This window comes from Microtus oregoni, unplaced genomic scaffold (assembly GCF_018167655.1).
Source record: "Microtus oregoni isolate MIOR12 unplaced genomic scaffold, Mior012 000005F_ref0000423, whole genome shotgun sequence".
NCBI classification, from domain to species: domain Eukaryota; kingdom Metazoa; phylum Chordata; class Mammalia; order Rodentia; family Cricetidae; genus Microtus; species Microtus oregoni.
This window is the reverse complement of record NW_024543064.1, coordinates 7,536,714-7,552,131: the sequence shown is the minus strand read 5'-3', so window position 1 is coordinate 7,552,131 and position 15,418 is coordinate 7,536,714. Positions and strand designations below refer to the sequence as shown.

At 43.9% G+C, this 15,418-nt stretch overlaps 1 protein-coding gene across 12 annotated transcripts in view; it reads right to left on the bottom strand.

Moving 5' to 3' along the window:
* LOC121447943 (kinesin-like protein KIF1B) overlaps positions 1 to 15,418 on the bottom strand; it is a 155,370-nt gene that overhangs the window by 15,337 nt on the left and 124,615 nt on the right. For 6 of the 12 annotated variants that reach the window (XM_041651284.1, XM_041651283.1, XM_041651292.1 and 3 more), the window contains 7 exons: positions 13,328 to 13,446; positions 12,641 to 12,696; positions 8,753 to 8,861; positions 6,936 to 7,002; positions 4,936 to 5,020; positions 3,859 to 3,964; positions 1,760 to 1,786 (listed from right to left, as the gene is read on the bottom strand). In XM_041651284.1, the coding sequence (XP_041507218.1) occupies positions 1,760 to 1,786; positions 3,859 to 3,964; positions 4,936 to 5,020; positions 6,936 to 7,002; positions 8,753 to 8,861; positions 12,641 to 12,696; positions 13,328 to 13,446 (569 nt within the window). The remainder of the gene's footprint in view (positions 1 to 1,759; positions 1,787 to 3,858; positions 3,965 to 4,935; positions 5,021 to 6,935; positions 7,003 to 8,752; positions 8,862 to 12,640; positions 12,697 to 13,327; positions 13,447 to 15,418) is intronic. The other 6 variants (XM_041651290.1, XM_041651289.1, XM_041651286.1 and 3 more) reach the window with 1 other exon arrangement.

Sequence of the window (15,418 nt, the reverse complement as noted above, 5' to 3'; positions counted from 1 at the left end):
GCTCACTACTTCTGCTTTTCTAGGTTTCCAGTGGAGGTCAGCAGCTGCCGTCTGTCTGAGCGCACCCATGCATCTCCTCCTGCCTCACCTCATCAGGCCAGGGCCCAGGTTCCAGTGCCCTGTGTAGCTGTTCTTAGCTCTTTTCTGGAATGGGATGTTTCTCAGTGTCGAGTTCCGGAGGGAATAATATGAGTCACGAAAATTTTCCGTATAGACTCAGAAGGCAACAAAAATGCCAAACAGGGGAAGCCTTTTTCATGGCTTACAGATTGACCAGAAAACCTTCATGCACCCCAAATCCCGTTTAACATAAAATCGTTATTAAATTTGGTTTAAGGACAATTCTAGCTGGGTGGTAGTGGCACGCGCCTTTAATCCCAGCCCTCAGGAGGAAGGCAAGTGGATTTCTGACTTCAAGGCAAGCCTGGTCTACAGAGTGAGTTCTAGGACAGGCTCTAAAGCTACACAGAGAAACCCTGTCTTGGAAAAAAAAAAAAAGGGAAGGAAGGAAGGAAGGAAGGAAGGAAGGAGAACTCTAATAATGGGAGATGGCATTCTGCCCTTTTATTCTGTCCCTACCTGCCACAGTGTCTGGGATGGGACTACCTGTCAGCTTGCCAGGGCTGGGGACATACATACTGAAGGAAATAAAGGTCCCTTGGAGTAGAGGGCGCAATGACAGAGATTTCTATCACTGTTCCCTGTCCTTAGAGCTATATTCATTCAATCCCAAATCCTCACTGAGCTCCAACTGGACCACTCCTGGGACTTCCCGGCTGAGACCATGTTTGCAGCCATGGAAGAAAGGTCTTTTCACACTTCATTTTCAAGCTAAGACTTCACGTAACCTGAAACAAAAATTATTCTAGTGCAGACCTGGCTAAGACAAAGGGGAACTCTTTCTTCCTTTCTTCCTTTCCTTTTTTTTTTTTCTTTTTCGAGACAGAGTTTCTCTGTTTCTCTGTAGCTTTGGAGCCTGTCCTGGCACTCACTCTGTAGACCAGGATGGCCTCTGCCTTCCAAGTGCTGGGACTAAAGGTATACGCCACCACTGCCCAGCTAAATTTTTTCTACACCCCCAAAAGAAAAACATATTAAGACATACAGATAAAAAAGAAATGTTTTAAAATACATGAGGCCACATGGAATGGCACACGCTTTTAACCCTGATACTCAGGAAACAGAGGTAGGAGGATCTTTGTGAGTTTAAGGCCAACCTGGTCTATACAGTGAAACTCTGTCTTGGAAAAAAAAATAATAAACAGTTTAAGAAACTAACGAGCTAACATTTCTTCTCACAGACTCAAAACCCAAATAGCACAGAACCAAACAAAGATGAGCGGGATCTGCAAAGCTACAGAGCAATGAACCTTTCACGCTTTTGAGAGAGTGGGGGTGGGGAGACAGGAGGAGGGCATGTCAGAGAACAAAGCCTGAAATTTCATATGAAATGTGAGCTATTCTATTTCAGGATGTAGAAGAAGCATTTAAAATTTAGTATATGGAATGAGAAACTAGTTTAGAGCATTAAGTCATTGGAGAAGCTACACATGCAGCTGTGTACACGGCGAAGAACTACGGCACCAGCAGCGTTCTGAGGCTGCAAACTAAGGTCTTGCTCTGTTCTAGGTACAGCTTAGGCTTACACAGAAGTAAACCACTGAGTCAAAACAGCAACCAAAGCAACATGAGACAGAAAGCATTGGGTAAACTAGGACCTCTATGTGCAAAAAAGCAACAGAAAAGCAACACAAAGTACCTAGGAATATCCTTATCAAGAAAGAGCCTGCAAAAATAGAAAAAGGCCTTCGTAAGTCCAGTGGCCAAAAGACAGAAGGAGAGAGAGACGGAAAGAGAGAGACAGAGACAGAGACAGAGAGACAGAGAAAGAAATAGACAAAAACACAGAAAAAAATATTTTTAAAAAAGGCAAATTATGCTAACAAGCAAACTGAACTCCAGTGGGCAAACAACAAACAACAGAGACCTCTGGGACACAATCTAGTAGGGAACTTACAGTACCATGGACTCTTCTGAGACTTCATTGAGAAAAAGCATGGACATACGAAGAGATATGGAGATCAGACCCCCGCCCGCCCTTTGCCATGGGGACCTTGTACTGGTAAGAAACTGCTGTTGAGCTAAGAGAAAACCAAGGTAATTGGTCAACACAAGTATAGGTGTGGGAAGAAAGGGAACTGGGATCTGGCCAATTATTCTCTAAGACACATATATGATACTACCAATCTGCAATCTATGCATTCAATTTAAACAGTAGTCCTTAGATATGAGAACATGAGTCCCCTTAGTCAAACGCACTTAGCAACTCACCACACTAATCTGAGCTTGCAACGCTTAAAACTGTGTCAACTTGAGAGGGCCTAGAAATCGTCCTCGGAGACAGCTCTGTAGGCATGTGCATGAGGGCTTGTCTGGTTAGTTAACTGAGGCGGGACAAACCTCCCTAAAGGAGAGCTGTGCCATCCCATGGTAGGGGTTCTAGACTGAATCCAAAGAAGACAGTGAGCTGAGCACCACTGAGTACCAGAGTGCTCCTCACTCTGCTTCCTGCCTGCAGTGCATTGTGACCAGCTGTCTCAGGCTCCTGCTGCCTCACTGTGGGGACCATGTTCCTGAACTGCCACAAAGCTTTCCCTCGTGAGGCTGCTTTGCCAGGTGTGCTGTCATAGCAACACAAGTGATTAATACAGCCCTCTGCCGTCATAACAACACAAGTAATTAATACAGGTCTCTGCTGTCATAGCAACACAAGTAATTAATACAGGCTTCTGCTGTCATAGCAACACAAGTGACTAATAACAGGCTTCCACCTCCCTAAAGCATAAAAATGTGAACATTCCAAACTAGAGAGGTGCTGGGCGGTGGTGGTGCACGCCTTTAATCCCAGCACTTGGGAGGCAGAGGCAGGCGGATATCTGTGAGTTCGAGACCAGCCTGGTCTACAAGAGCTAGTTCCAGGACAGGCTCCAAAACCACAGAGAAACCCTGTCTCGAAAAACCAAAAATAAAAAAAAACTAGAGAGGTGTCTCGTATGCCTCGGGTACTGGAACTGGAATTACAGACAGTTCTGAGCTGCTATGTGGGTCTGGGAACCCAATCTGAGTCCTCTTGAAGAGTAGCCAGTGCTCTTAACTGCTGAGAAATTTCTCCAGCCTTCTTAATCCTTTGTATGCCAGCTGTGTTTATTGTTATAATAATTTCAATTTAATTAAACATTAGGCAAGTCAATCAAATATGAAGGTAAAAAGAACTTTCTGTGGAGACCAATTGAAATGTTTTTTTTTCTAATGTGAAAATTCTGAATTATTTAATTTAGTGCTAAATTTAGGTGAGGTTTTTTTTTTTTTTTTCTTTTAATCTGAGACAGGCTTTCACTATGTGGTCCACATGGTTTCAGAATTTAAATCCTCTAAACCTCTTCCTCTCAGCTGCCAGTTCTTGCTCCACCAACTAGAAAATTACACAATACATTATGAGTATGGTTTTTACAAGAAAGAATGAAAATTCCAACAACTGACCCCACAACTCAAAAAAAAAAGATTTCGACCTATTGCAGGGCTTGATAAATGAATGTGTATACACAAAGCTTCAGCCCTGAAAACATAATATTTTTGTTTTTATTTTAATTAATTAGTTAATTAGAGACAAGGTCTCTCTATGCAGTCCTGGCTGTTCTGGAACTTGCTGTGTAGACCAGGCTGGCCTTGAACTCATGGAGATTTTCCAGTCTCTGACTCCCAGGACTGGGATTAAAGGTCCTAGGAGTTGTTAGGGAATCTAATGTGAGCCCCTCAATCCACACAGGGCTGACACCTCTGTGTCCCAAGGTACCCTACCTGCTGGAGTTGTGGGAAGACTTCAGGGACTTGGCCGAGATGATGTTTAGGGAAAGGATAGCATCAACGGCAGCTTCATCTACCTCGGGTTTATTCCTAATCCGACCTTAAAGAAGGAAACCAGAAGATGAGCACATTACAGACAAGACATAACTTTGTTAAATCAAAATGTCTGGTGGCACAGGCCTATAATCCTAGCTACGCAGCAATAGCAGAAGGATCACAAGTTCAAGGCCGGCCTGGGCAATTTAGCGACATCCTGTCTTTAAGAAAATATATATATAAAGAAAAGATATAAGGAGATAGCTTAGTGGTAGAACACGTGCAAGATTCAATGTTAGGTACCCAGATTCAATCTTCAGTACCATACCTTGGTGAAAGACATTTGCCTAGATGTTCTTTCTCCTCTGTCTCTGTCTGTCTCTCACACACACTTCTTTCTTTGAGACAGGGTTTCTCTGTGTAACCCTGGTTATCTTGGAACTCGCTTGTAGACCAGGATGGCCTCAAACTCATAAATCTGCCTGCCTCTGCCTCCCAAATGCTGGGATTAAAGGCCTGTGTCACCACTGCCTGGCCACACACACTAGGTGTTAGAGACCATTTGGATAAGTGTAGGATCCAACATGATTTCCCAAGGTTGTCTCATTTTGTTTTCCTGTGCCGGGATGTAGGTCAGGGCTCTACCACTGAAACATGGTGCTGACTCGCCTAATTATCATACATCAGCCAACTGCACATTCAGAACACGCAGAGACTTTTTCATAACCTCTAGCTCAGATCCACACTCACAGTTAATAGTAGAATGGCATAGTAATAGAAACTGAGAAAAGGAATTTCTTTCTCTCTTTTTCCCCCTTTTCTTTCCTATTTGCAGCAGAAGGGATTAAACTCAGGACCTTGCATTTACTAGGCAATCACTCTATTCCTAAGCTACAAGCCCAGCACTCAAGAGAACTTGAAACTCAAGGCCGTTATTTTCTCTACTCTGTCTTCTCCACACTTCTATACTAGAATGACGACATTTCTGAGAAGCCAGCTGCCCTCGGCAGCCCTCGGCTGATGGAATATACTCACCCACCACCAGCTCACGGACGTCTTTCCAGTGGAGCTCGCTGCCCTTCTCGTGGATCATGGTCACTGTGATCCGCCGCTGGATGCCCTAGGGAATGGAATGAGATTACAATGTAGAATATGCTAGAAACTGAACAAGGCGATTGCTGAGCTGGTTTTAGGAGATGCCTGAAGGACACAGTGCTTCACACCTGTAAGTACAGCATGAAGGCTGAGGCAAGAGGAGCTCATGCATCCTGGGAGAGCGACAGAAAGAAAGAGTGGCAGGGTGGGAGTTGGACGGACACACAGAAAGATACACACAGGTGGGGGACTGATTGACTGAGCCCTGGTAATATGCTCTAGGGCGGTGGTTCTCAGCCTGTGGGTCTTAATCCCTCTGTGGGTTGCCCATCAGGTATCCTGAATATCAGATATTTACATTATGATTCCTGACAGTAGCAAAATTACAGTTATGAAGTAGCAACAAAATAATTTTATGGTTAGGGGTCACCACAACATGAGGAACTAACTTAAAGGGTTGTCGCGTTAGGAAGGTTGAGAACACTGCTCTAGGGGAGGAACCCCATGCAACATGGATGGAAATCTAGACAAGTTGTTTTGATTTTTTTTTTCCTTCAAGATAGGGTTTCTCTGCATAGCCATGGCTGTCCCTGAACTCACTTTGTAGACCAAACTGGCCTCAAACTCAGAGATCTGCCTGCCTCTGCCTCCCAAACGCTGGGATTAAAGGCTTGAGACACCACCATACCTGGCCTGGCTAAATTTTTTTAAAAGATGGACTCTTGTTATTTAGCTCAAAATGGACAGGAACTTACTAAGAAGCCAAGATTAGCCTTGAACTCATAATCCTCCTGCCTCCTGGATGCTGGTATTACAAAAGTGTAGCAGCATACTAGGTTTGAATATAATTTTACCAAATGAGTAGCAACCATTTATAGAGTGTATTTTTTTTAAATATTTATTTATTTATTATGTATACAATATTCTGTCTGCATGTATGTCTGCAGGCCAGAGGAGGGCACCAGACCTCATTACAGATGGTTGTAAGCCACCATGTGGTTGTCAGGAATTGAACTCAGGACCTTTGGAAGAGCAGGCTTAAGGATGGTTAAGGATGGCTCTTAACCACTGAGCCATCTCTCCAGCCCCTATAGAGTGTATTTTTAATCCATCCAAACTTTCATCATCTGCGCCCATGAAGAACTTCTGGCTGGGCTAGCAGCACATGCCTGTAATCCCAGTACATGAGAGGCTGAGGCAGGAGGATCTCTAAGTTTAAGGACCTGGGGCTGTGGAGCATTTTGTGTACCATGAAGATTTGTCATTGGATCGGTTTAATAAGAAGCTGAAGGACCAACAGCTAGGCAAGATTTTTGGGGCAGAGAGTACAGTGGGAAGAAGGGCAGAGAGGCAGACAGACACCAGGAGACTCAGAGGAAGCAGCGTGGGCAGTACACAATAAAGGTAACTGAGCCATGTAAAAGAATGCAGATTAAAAGAAAAGGGTTAATTTTAAAAAAAGCTAGGTAGAAAGAAATAGCTATCTTAAAATATTTTTATACATACAAAGAGGATATTAAAAAAAAAACAAAAATGTTACGATGACTATTTTGGTTGTCAACCTGACTACATCTGGAAGTAGTCTAAACTAAAACCCAAAAATGGCAGGGCACACCTATGAGGGCTTTTTGCTTAATTAAATAATTTGAAATGGGATGATCTGCTTCTAACCTGGATCTCTGAAATGGGAACATACACCCTTAATTCAGATCTTGAGGTAGGAAGACCCACCTCTAAGCTGGGCCACACTGGAAACTGCTACTCTAGAGAACTCTAATAAAAACAGAAACAGTATTTGAAGTTTTGTGTTCAATTCCCAGTCATTTCCTACCCTGCTAAAAAAAAAGGGGGGGGGGGAGCAAAAACGCTCTCCCACTTTACCCCCTCCAAATAGAGATGAAAAGTTGAGAGATCTGTTGTTCTCTCTCAGACTTCAGTACCTGGTGTAGCAAGAATGTCCCCTGGCAGGGTAAGCCTGCTGTATGGTCAACCACAGCCGGAATATACCTGTAAGAGTAAAAACACAGAAGACAGAAGTCAAGGCTACTTCATCTGCCAAGTCTTCCTGGGCTGCTGTTTTCCTACACTCCGATCCCATGTCCGACTCACGCAAGCACTTCACCAGAGCCCCGGGTGTCTGTCACCCTTCTCACGCATCTGCTTGTCATCGTCCAGCCCGACCGGAGTGCTCAAGAACAGTGATGGGGCCGGGCGATGGTGGCGCACGCCTTTAATCCCAGCACTCGGGAGGCAGAGGCAGGTGGATCTCTGTGAGTTCAAGACCAGCCTGGTCTACAAGAGCTAGTTCCAGGACAGGCTCCAAAGCCACAGAGAAACCCTGTCTCGAAAAAGCAAAAAAAAAAAAAAAAAAAAAAAAAAAGAACAGTGATGGGGTTTGGTTCCATGTCTGTCCCTTGCACAAAAATTCAGTAAATAATGTGCAATTCATTCAGTAGAAACCATCAGTGTAACTACTTCTTCATAAAGCAAGTTATGACAGTGTCATGGACCTGCTTATGGAAAGCCACATTCTTCAAAGTGACTGACAACTGAGGAGTTACAGAGCTCCACTGAACACAGGCCGTACGCACAGCAGACATCACTAATGTTCATGGTGCTGACCACTGCTGATGTGGTCTGCTGCATTTCACACAGAGCAGCGCCACCTAATAGGTACTCCCCACTGTGGTAACGGGTGCAGCTGCTTGCCTCTTCCAGGAGAAGGTTCTCTCTCTCTCTCTCTCTCTCTCTCTCTCTTTTTTTTTTTTTTTTTTTTTTTTTGGTTTTTTGAGACAGGGTTTCTCTGTGGCTTTGGAGCCTGTCCTGGAACTAGCTCTGTAGAGCAGGTTCTCTTCTGTGTTCTTCCCAAGGCATTTTAGAGACAACTCTAAACACAACTGCAATGATTATTTACTCTACACAGTTCATAAGGACAAGGGTGCTCATGTTTCTGCTCACTCAGGAGGCTGGCTCTTCTCTAGGGGATATCTTTGGTCAGCACAGCTGGAGAGAGCTGTTGCTAGCCTTTCTCAGGTACAGGCCAGATACTGCAAAACACCCTAAAATGCCACAGTGGAAAATAAAGTGGCAAGGTTGAGTTTTTTTTCTTTATTGGTTTTTCCATACAGGTCTTCACTGTGTAGCCTTGGCTGTCCTGGACCTTACTATGTAGACCAGGCTGGCCTTGAACTCACAGAGATCTGATTAAAGGGATGAGCCACCACACCTGGCTAAGGCTGAAATTTTAATCCAGGGAAATATCCAAAGGGTCCCTCCAACTGCCCTCACTGAGATTAGTAAATTTACATTACATTTATTTACTTATTCCTCTGTGTATGTGAGGAGGGGGGCATGGCACTGTGTGGAGGTAGAAGGACAACTCTAGTAGGTGGTTCTCACTTTCTACTATGTGTGTCCCAGGGGTCAAGCTCAGTAAGTGCCTCTACCTGCCAAGCCACCTCACTGCTCCCTAGTAACCTCCATCGGAACCTGAAGCATGTCTTCATAGAACCATACAGTGGTCCTCCCTCATAACCACGTGCATTTAGTCTCCATCATATTGCTGTTGCTAACAAAAATGTCAACGATTCTACTGGATGGCCTCTGGCAAACATCTCATTTAGACATAAATAGCAAGGTACCCAAATTCAATCCCAAGGAGGAATTTGACAAGATAAAAACATGAGCCAAAACATGCTCAAAACCCTATCTCTTAATTCTAAAATTTAAATTAAAAATATTTAAAAGTTGGACTTACTCTCCTGTAGGCTCCAGTTCACTGATCTCAAACCAAGCCAAAAGGTCATACTTGCTCATGCTCTGCCCAAGGCTGGTCTTGTTCATGGTGTTTAACTTGGTGGCTGGAACTTTAAAAAAAAGTTTATATAACACGTCAAAATCTGTTCCAAGTTCACTCAGCAAAAGCATAGACATCTTTATTTTTAATTAACCATTTATCTTTATTTTATGTATAGTAGTGTTTTGCCTGCATCTATGTCTGGAGACCCTGGAACAAGGGTTTCAGACAGTTATGAGCTGCCATGTGGGTGCTCAGAATTGAACCCAGGTCCTCTGGAAGAGCAGCTGGTGCTCTTAACCACTGAGCCATCTCTTTAAGAGGACAGATTTCAATGTGAAAGTTCCAGAGAACGTTCAACACTAAGTGAGCAGTGCCTCTGATCCAGAGCACAAGGAAAGCAAGCAGAGGCCCTCCGCCTCAAGACACTGTTCTAAACATGTGAGTGAAAATGGGTTTTATAGAAAATAAATGTGCTGCATAGAACATTCAAAACCTTTACTGTTGAGAGCTTCCTATCCAGGGGCATGGTGTCCCATCACCACGGTACCGAGGAGAGGATGCTTGGGAAGCACCAGGGAGAACCTGGCATGTTACAAGGGTTGTCTGCCAACTCACAGCTCCCAGACCTCCCCACACCCAAGAGTCACAAAGATTGTAAAGACGGTGAAATCCAGGCCACACCCCAGATAATGAAATTATAAATAATGTCTTTGTGTGGGAAGCAGTTCTGCCTCCCATGTGGAAAGATCTGAGCGCTACTGGCCGGACTTATCCATCAGGAATCTGCATGCACTCTTTTCTACACATTTTCCTCAGATGTAAATTCCACAGTCTTAACAATACTTAATGTGGCTTCGGTTGAGCTTCTTATGCTGTGAGCCTTTCCTCAGTTTATAAAATGTGGATCATAATATTTAGTATGCTACTTAGAAAAAAATATTGTGAAGACCTATTGGCATAATGTATATGAAGAGGCTTTATCAACCACGGGGCATTTCTCTAATGAACAGCCCATTGTTCCATGTGCTGTTCATTAGAGAAATTACCCATGTGTTTCCATGTGCTGGGGCTGCTAATAAGGAAACTGGTAGCCAGGTGATGGTGGCAGTGGCGGTGATGCACGCCTTTAATTCCAGCACTTGGGAGGCAGAGACAAGTGGATCTCTGAGTTCGAGGCCAGACTGGTCTATATAGCCAAGTACACAGAGAAACCCTGTCTTGAAATGACCAAAAAAGAAAGAAAAAGGAAGGAAGGAAGGAAGGAAGGAAGGAAGGAAGGAAGAAATCAAAAGAAAAGAAAAGAGAAAACTGGTTACTGTTCTGGTAATCTTCTAAATAAGCAAACGCTAAGTACTTAGGAAAAAAAGAGGAGAGGGGAGTGAAAGGGAGGAGACAGGAAGGAAGAGGAAGGGAGAGGAAGGGAGAGGAGAAGGGAGGGAAAAAGAGGGGAGGGAAGAGGAGAGAAGAGGAGAGGGGGTGAAGGCTTGAATGTAGCTCAGTGTTAAAATGCTTGTCTAACAGGCACAAGGACAAGGGTTTGATCACTAGCACTACAAACAAACAAAAACCAACTCCTATTTTAAAAATCAAAATAAAAATATTATTGCAAAAAATACAAACTAAGTATCAGGAGGCCACGGTGGAGATGCAGCGGAGTAGGGAAAGTGCTGGCCTAGTACGGATAAGGCCTGGGTCCAATCCCTAGCACCCCATAAACTAGGTACGATGGTTCATACATATACAGGCACTCTGGAGATGAGACTGGAGGGCCAGAAGTTCAAGAACATTCTCAGCTATATAGCTAATTCAAGGTAAGCCTGGGCTAGAGACCCTGTCTCAGAGAAAAGAGAGGGAACAAAAAAGAAAAAAGAAATCAGGGCACGTCATACTCAAAGAGATGGAGGTAAAAAGGTGCCCCCTGCAGCCTCCCCGAAGGAACTGGGATGTGATCTTGACAACAGAGCTCTACTGTAAACTTAGGGAACAAACTGAAATATTGGTATATCACATATGATGAGCCAGGTTTTAGGAGAAACGCCTAAAGTTGATTCTACATCTAAGGCGGAGCTAGTTTAGCTACTAACCACATCACTTGGGTACCCTACATCTAAGGGGAGCTAGTTTAGCTACTAACCACATCACTTGGGTACCCTACATCTAAGGGGAGCTAGTTTAGCTACTAACCACATCACTTGGGTACCCTACATCTAAGGGGAGCTAGTTTAGCTACTAACCACATCACTTGGGTACCCTACATCTAAGGTGGAGCTAGTTTAGCTACTAACCACATCGCTTGGGTACCCTACATCTAAGGGGAGCTAGTTTAGCTACTAACCACATCGTTTAGGTACCCTACATCTAAGGGGGAGCTAGTTTAGCTACTAACCATATCGCTTGGATACCCTTTCATTCTGGGAGCTGGGAACTGGCAGAAAGGGCAAAGGTGGCAATGAATCAGCCTCATTCTGGAAGGTGGCAACAGCGGAAGAAGCTAGCACATAGGCGTGCTCAGAAAACGTGTCCAACACATGCACATTCACATAGCCAGACAAGAGAAGAGGAACTGTATCAGCTCAATCTTTCTTTCATGGTCTGAAGCCAATGGGGTATGGAACAGAGGGAGGAGAATGAGCACAGGGGAGGGAGGGGTGGGAGTTTGGTAAGTGGACAGAAAGGGAAAAGGACAAAAATAAAGAAAAGTGAAAACAAGATAAATGAAGAGCAATAAATTCTGCTGTTCTATTGTCAAACAGGATATCTATTATCAGTGTTAAAATGTAACAAGAAAAGATTTTTTTTAAGTATTTATTTGTTTGTTTGTTTATTTATTATGTATACAATATTCTGTCTGTATGCCTGAAGGCCAGAAGAGGGCGCCAGACCTCTTTACAGATGGTTGTGAGCCACCATGTGGTTGCTGGGAATTGAACTCAGGACCTTTGGAAGAGCAGGCAATGCTCTTAACCACTGAGCCATCTCTCCAGCCCCACAAGAAAAGATTTTGAATATACACACTACAAATAAGAAATGCTTAAGATATGGATATACTAAGCCGGGCGGTGGTGGCGCACGCCTTTAATCCCAGCACTTCGGGAGGCAGAGGCAGGCGGATCTCTGTGAGTTCGAGACCAGCCTGGTCTACAGAGCTAGTTCCAGGACAGGTTCCAAAGCCACAGAGAAACCCTGTCTCGAAAAAAAAAAAAAAGATATGGATATACTAATTATACTGATATATACATGTGTTCCTCAGAGCATATAGTTATAAATGCATTGTATTATAGTTTAAATATGTTTAATTATTATGTGTCAATCAAAAACAAAAATCCCAACAGCAAAAGTGAACAGGCAGAATAAATTTAATACGCAAATAAATGTTAAGAGACTGACAAACTAATTACATACAAAGCATAGAGATTTAAGAAATAGGAGGAAGTTATCAAGTCTGAATGAGAAGGCCAGAGAGACAGAGTCCATAGTTTCTGACTTCCTATCTCAGATCAGGAACCCAGCATTCGTGTTCCTGTTAGAAATACACAAGAGGAACAGGAACACACAAAGACACAGAGAGAAGGAACGCTAGTTATGATTCTTTTTTTTTTTTTTTTTTTTATAAATGTATAGTGTCCTGTCTGCATGTCTGCCTACAGTCCAGAAGAGGGCACCAGATCTCATTACAGATGGTTGTGAGCCATCTAGTGGTTGCTGGGACTAGGACTCAGGACCTCTGGAAGGGCAGCCAGTGCTCTTAACCTCTGAGCCATCTCTCCAGCCCTCTCCAGTGTGACTCTTGTCTGGAAACCATTCAGAACAGATGTATGCACATCAGGCAGTTTAGCTGCTGCTCACCTGGTTTGGAGAGTGGCATGGGTGGTGGAAAGAATCTTCGAGAAGGCTGAGGAGGACTGCAAAGAGAGGAAGAAGACATTTACCAGGACTACATACATGGAGTTAAGTGTTGCCATTAGTGATATGTTTACACCTTTTTTGGGGGTTTGGAGACAGGGCTTCTCTATGTTGTCCTGGCTATCCTGGAACTCGTTCTGCATACCTGGCTACCCTCAAACTCCCAGAGGTCCGCCTGTCTCTGCCTCCCTAGTGCTGGGATTAAAGATGTGTGCCATCACCACCTTGCCTTTCTTTTTTTCCCCCCAAATGTTTAAACCTTTTTAAGGAAACAGAAACACGCTGGGCGGTATTTCCTCATTAGAAGCAATGACTCCACCCCAGTCTCCACTTCATAAGGTAAAGGCATCAGAAATAACTACACGCGTGTTCTAGCTCTACAGCATCAACTTTCTACCCTATTAAGAATTTCTTCTTACAACAGAAAGAAGGCATTCGAAGTCATGTGGACAAAATCCGACTTGCTGTCTCTCAGCTTAGTGATTAGGTTAGCTACAAGAAGGCAGTGACATTTCAAGAGCAAAACCAGGGAAATGTATGAATCTACTGTTCAGTTATCTGCAGCCATGCAAAGGGTTCTTTTCCGGAACAACAGCAACAACAAACCACGTCTGCTCATCTGACTCAAACCTGTTAAGATCTTGTCCTTGCAGATGGAGCGGGTGCTGCTGGTAGTGCCCAAAGACCTCAAATACGATGGGCTTGGTTTTGATGTAGTCCACAAATGACTCGGTGACCTCCACTGCAATCTAGGAAGAAGAAAGTCCAGTGAGGCCGGGGTGGGTGAGGACGAGAAAGCGCAGGCTTGTGCTTGCAGCAGCCCTTCAACACTGCTAGGCATCCCGCGCATGCTGGGTTCACTGCCAGGCCTCCTACACCACAGGACAGGTTTCCCTCTGGTTTTGTTTTGAATGTGACTTTACCAAGCGTCAGCATTCTAGACCCTCCATAGAGCAGCAGAATTGACTTCACTTTGTTGCTGCTCATGATTTCAAGTCTTGCCTGTTGCTCTATCTACCTGCTTTTTCCTTTGCTGTACCTCAGAAAAAGCCCAGGCAGCAACTCTGCTAGGAAGGCCTTCTCTCCAAAGCCCAGGTGAAGTAGAAGGGATAAGAAAAAGTGTGTTGGCTGTGGACAATGAGCAAGGCTCAATGCCCAGTTTGAGACACCCTTTCTTCTTTTGTCCACCTTTTATTTATGCTTCATCTTTCAGAAAACCTACCTCTCTCTTCAGAACCATTTTCCCTCACCCAGAAAAGTAACTTAAAGACTTTCTATATGGAAATCTTCCCTTTGAATTTAAATAATACCATTTTCATGTCCTTATACTGTATGACTGTATTTCCCCTTAATTCTAAGCTCCTTGGGGACATCTGTGGTTTCATGAGTCAGTAGTTTGATAACAGCTGATCGGCATTTATCAAAGACATGCTTTATTTTTAGTTAGAGATATGTACATATGTCTATGCCTGGGTTTGGACTATGTGCATGTTGAGTATATGAACAAGTGTCCTCAGAGGCCAGAAGAGGTCTTTGGATCCCTTGGAACTGGAGTCTTATGCAATTATGGGCTGGAAACCCAACCAAAGTCTTCTACAAGAGCAGTACACACTCAACTACTGAGCCATCTCTCTAGCCCATATTTCATGCTCTATTTTTAATTTTATTCTATCTTTGATTGCCTTTTCTTCTCTCACTTCATATATTTAAAAATTTTTGTTTGTGCTGGAGTTCCAATTCAGGACCTCATGCCTGTGAGGTAAGCACTCTTCCAGTCTGGCTACTGACGCAGTCCAGTCCCCTCTCTCTTTATAGAGTAGATGTGAGTAAAAAGGAGAAGGAAGGCAGTGGAGATTCTGGATGTTACAGGCAGGCTTCTTTGTGTTTAAATTCCATCTTTGCCCCTTCCCAGCTTTGTAACCTGGGTGAGAGGCAGGACCTGCTTGGTGCTCAGCTCCCTCAACTGCAGGACAGGGTTGTGACAGTCATGGTGTAGAAATGAGGGCTCAATGGTGCAGAAAACGGGGCGGGGTGATACGAAATGAATTCTTAACAATCATCAGTATTATGATGATGACTTTTTTTTCTTAATTAAATTATCTGTGTGTGCATGGTGCTTGTGCTACAGCATGCGTGTGTGAGTCAGAAGACAACTGTGGGAGCCACTTCTCCTCTTCCTCCACAGGGGGCCTAGGGTGGACTCCGGCTGTCAAGCTCATCAGTCAGTGCTTATATCCTGAGCCATCGCACCACTGCCCTCAAGACGACTTGTGAGTCGAGTCTGAATGAAATCCGCAAGCTGGAAAGCCTATTTCCTTGTGCGTGTGTGAAGGCAGTTGTGAGTCTGAATGAAATCTGCGAGCTGGAAAGCCTATTTCCTTGTGCGTGTGTGAAGGCAGTTGTGAGTCTGAATGAAATCCGCGAGCTGGAAAGCCTATTTCCTTGTGCGTGTGTGAAGGCAGTTGTGAGGGACATGGACAGATAAACACAGCTACCAGGGAAACACTCTGAATATTAACTTGGTTACAGAAGGCCTTCAGAATCTTCTAGATTACTTGTAAGCAACAATGTAAATATCCTAGAGTTTACAGGATACTATGTTAAATTATCAAAACTGATACCAAACATGCTCATTTTTTCTAGGGTAGGAATATCTTTTTAAAAACTGATATTCAAATGGATGGAATATTTCATTGGGAAACTTAGACTGCACACACTCGC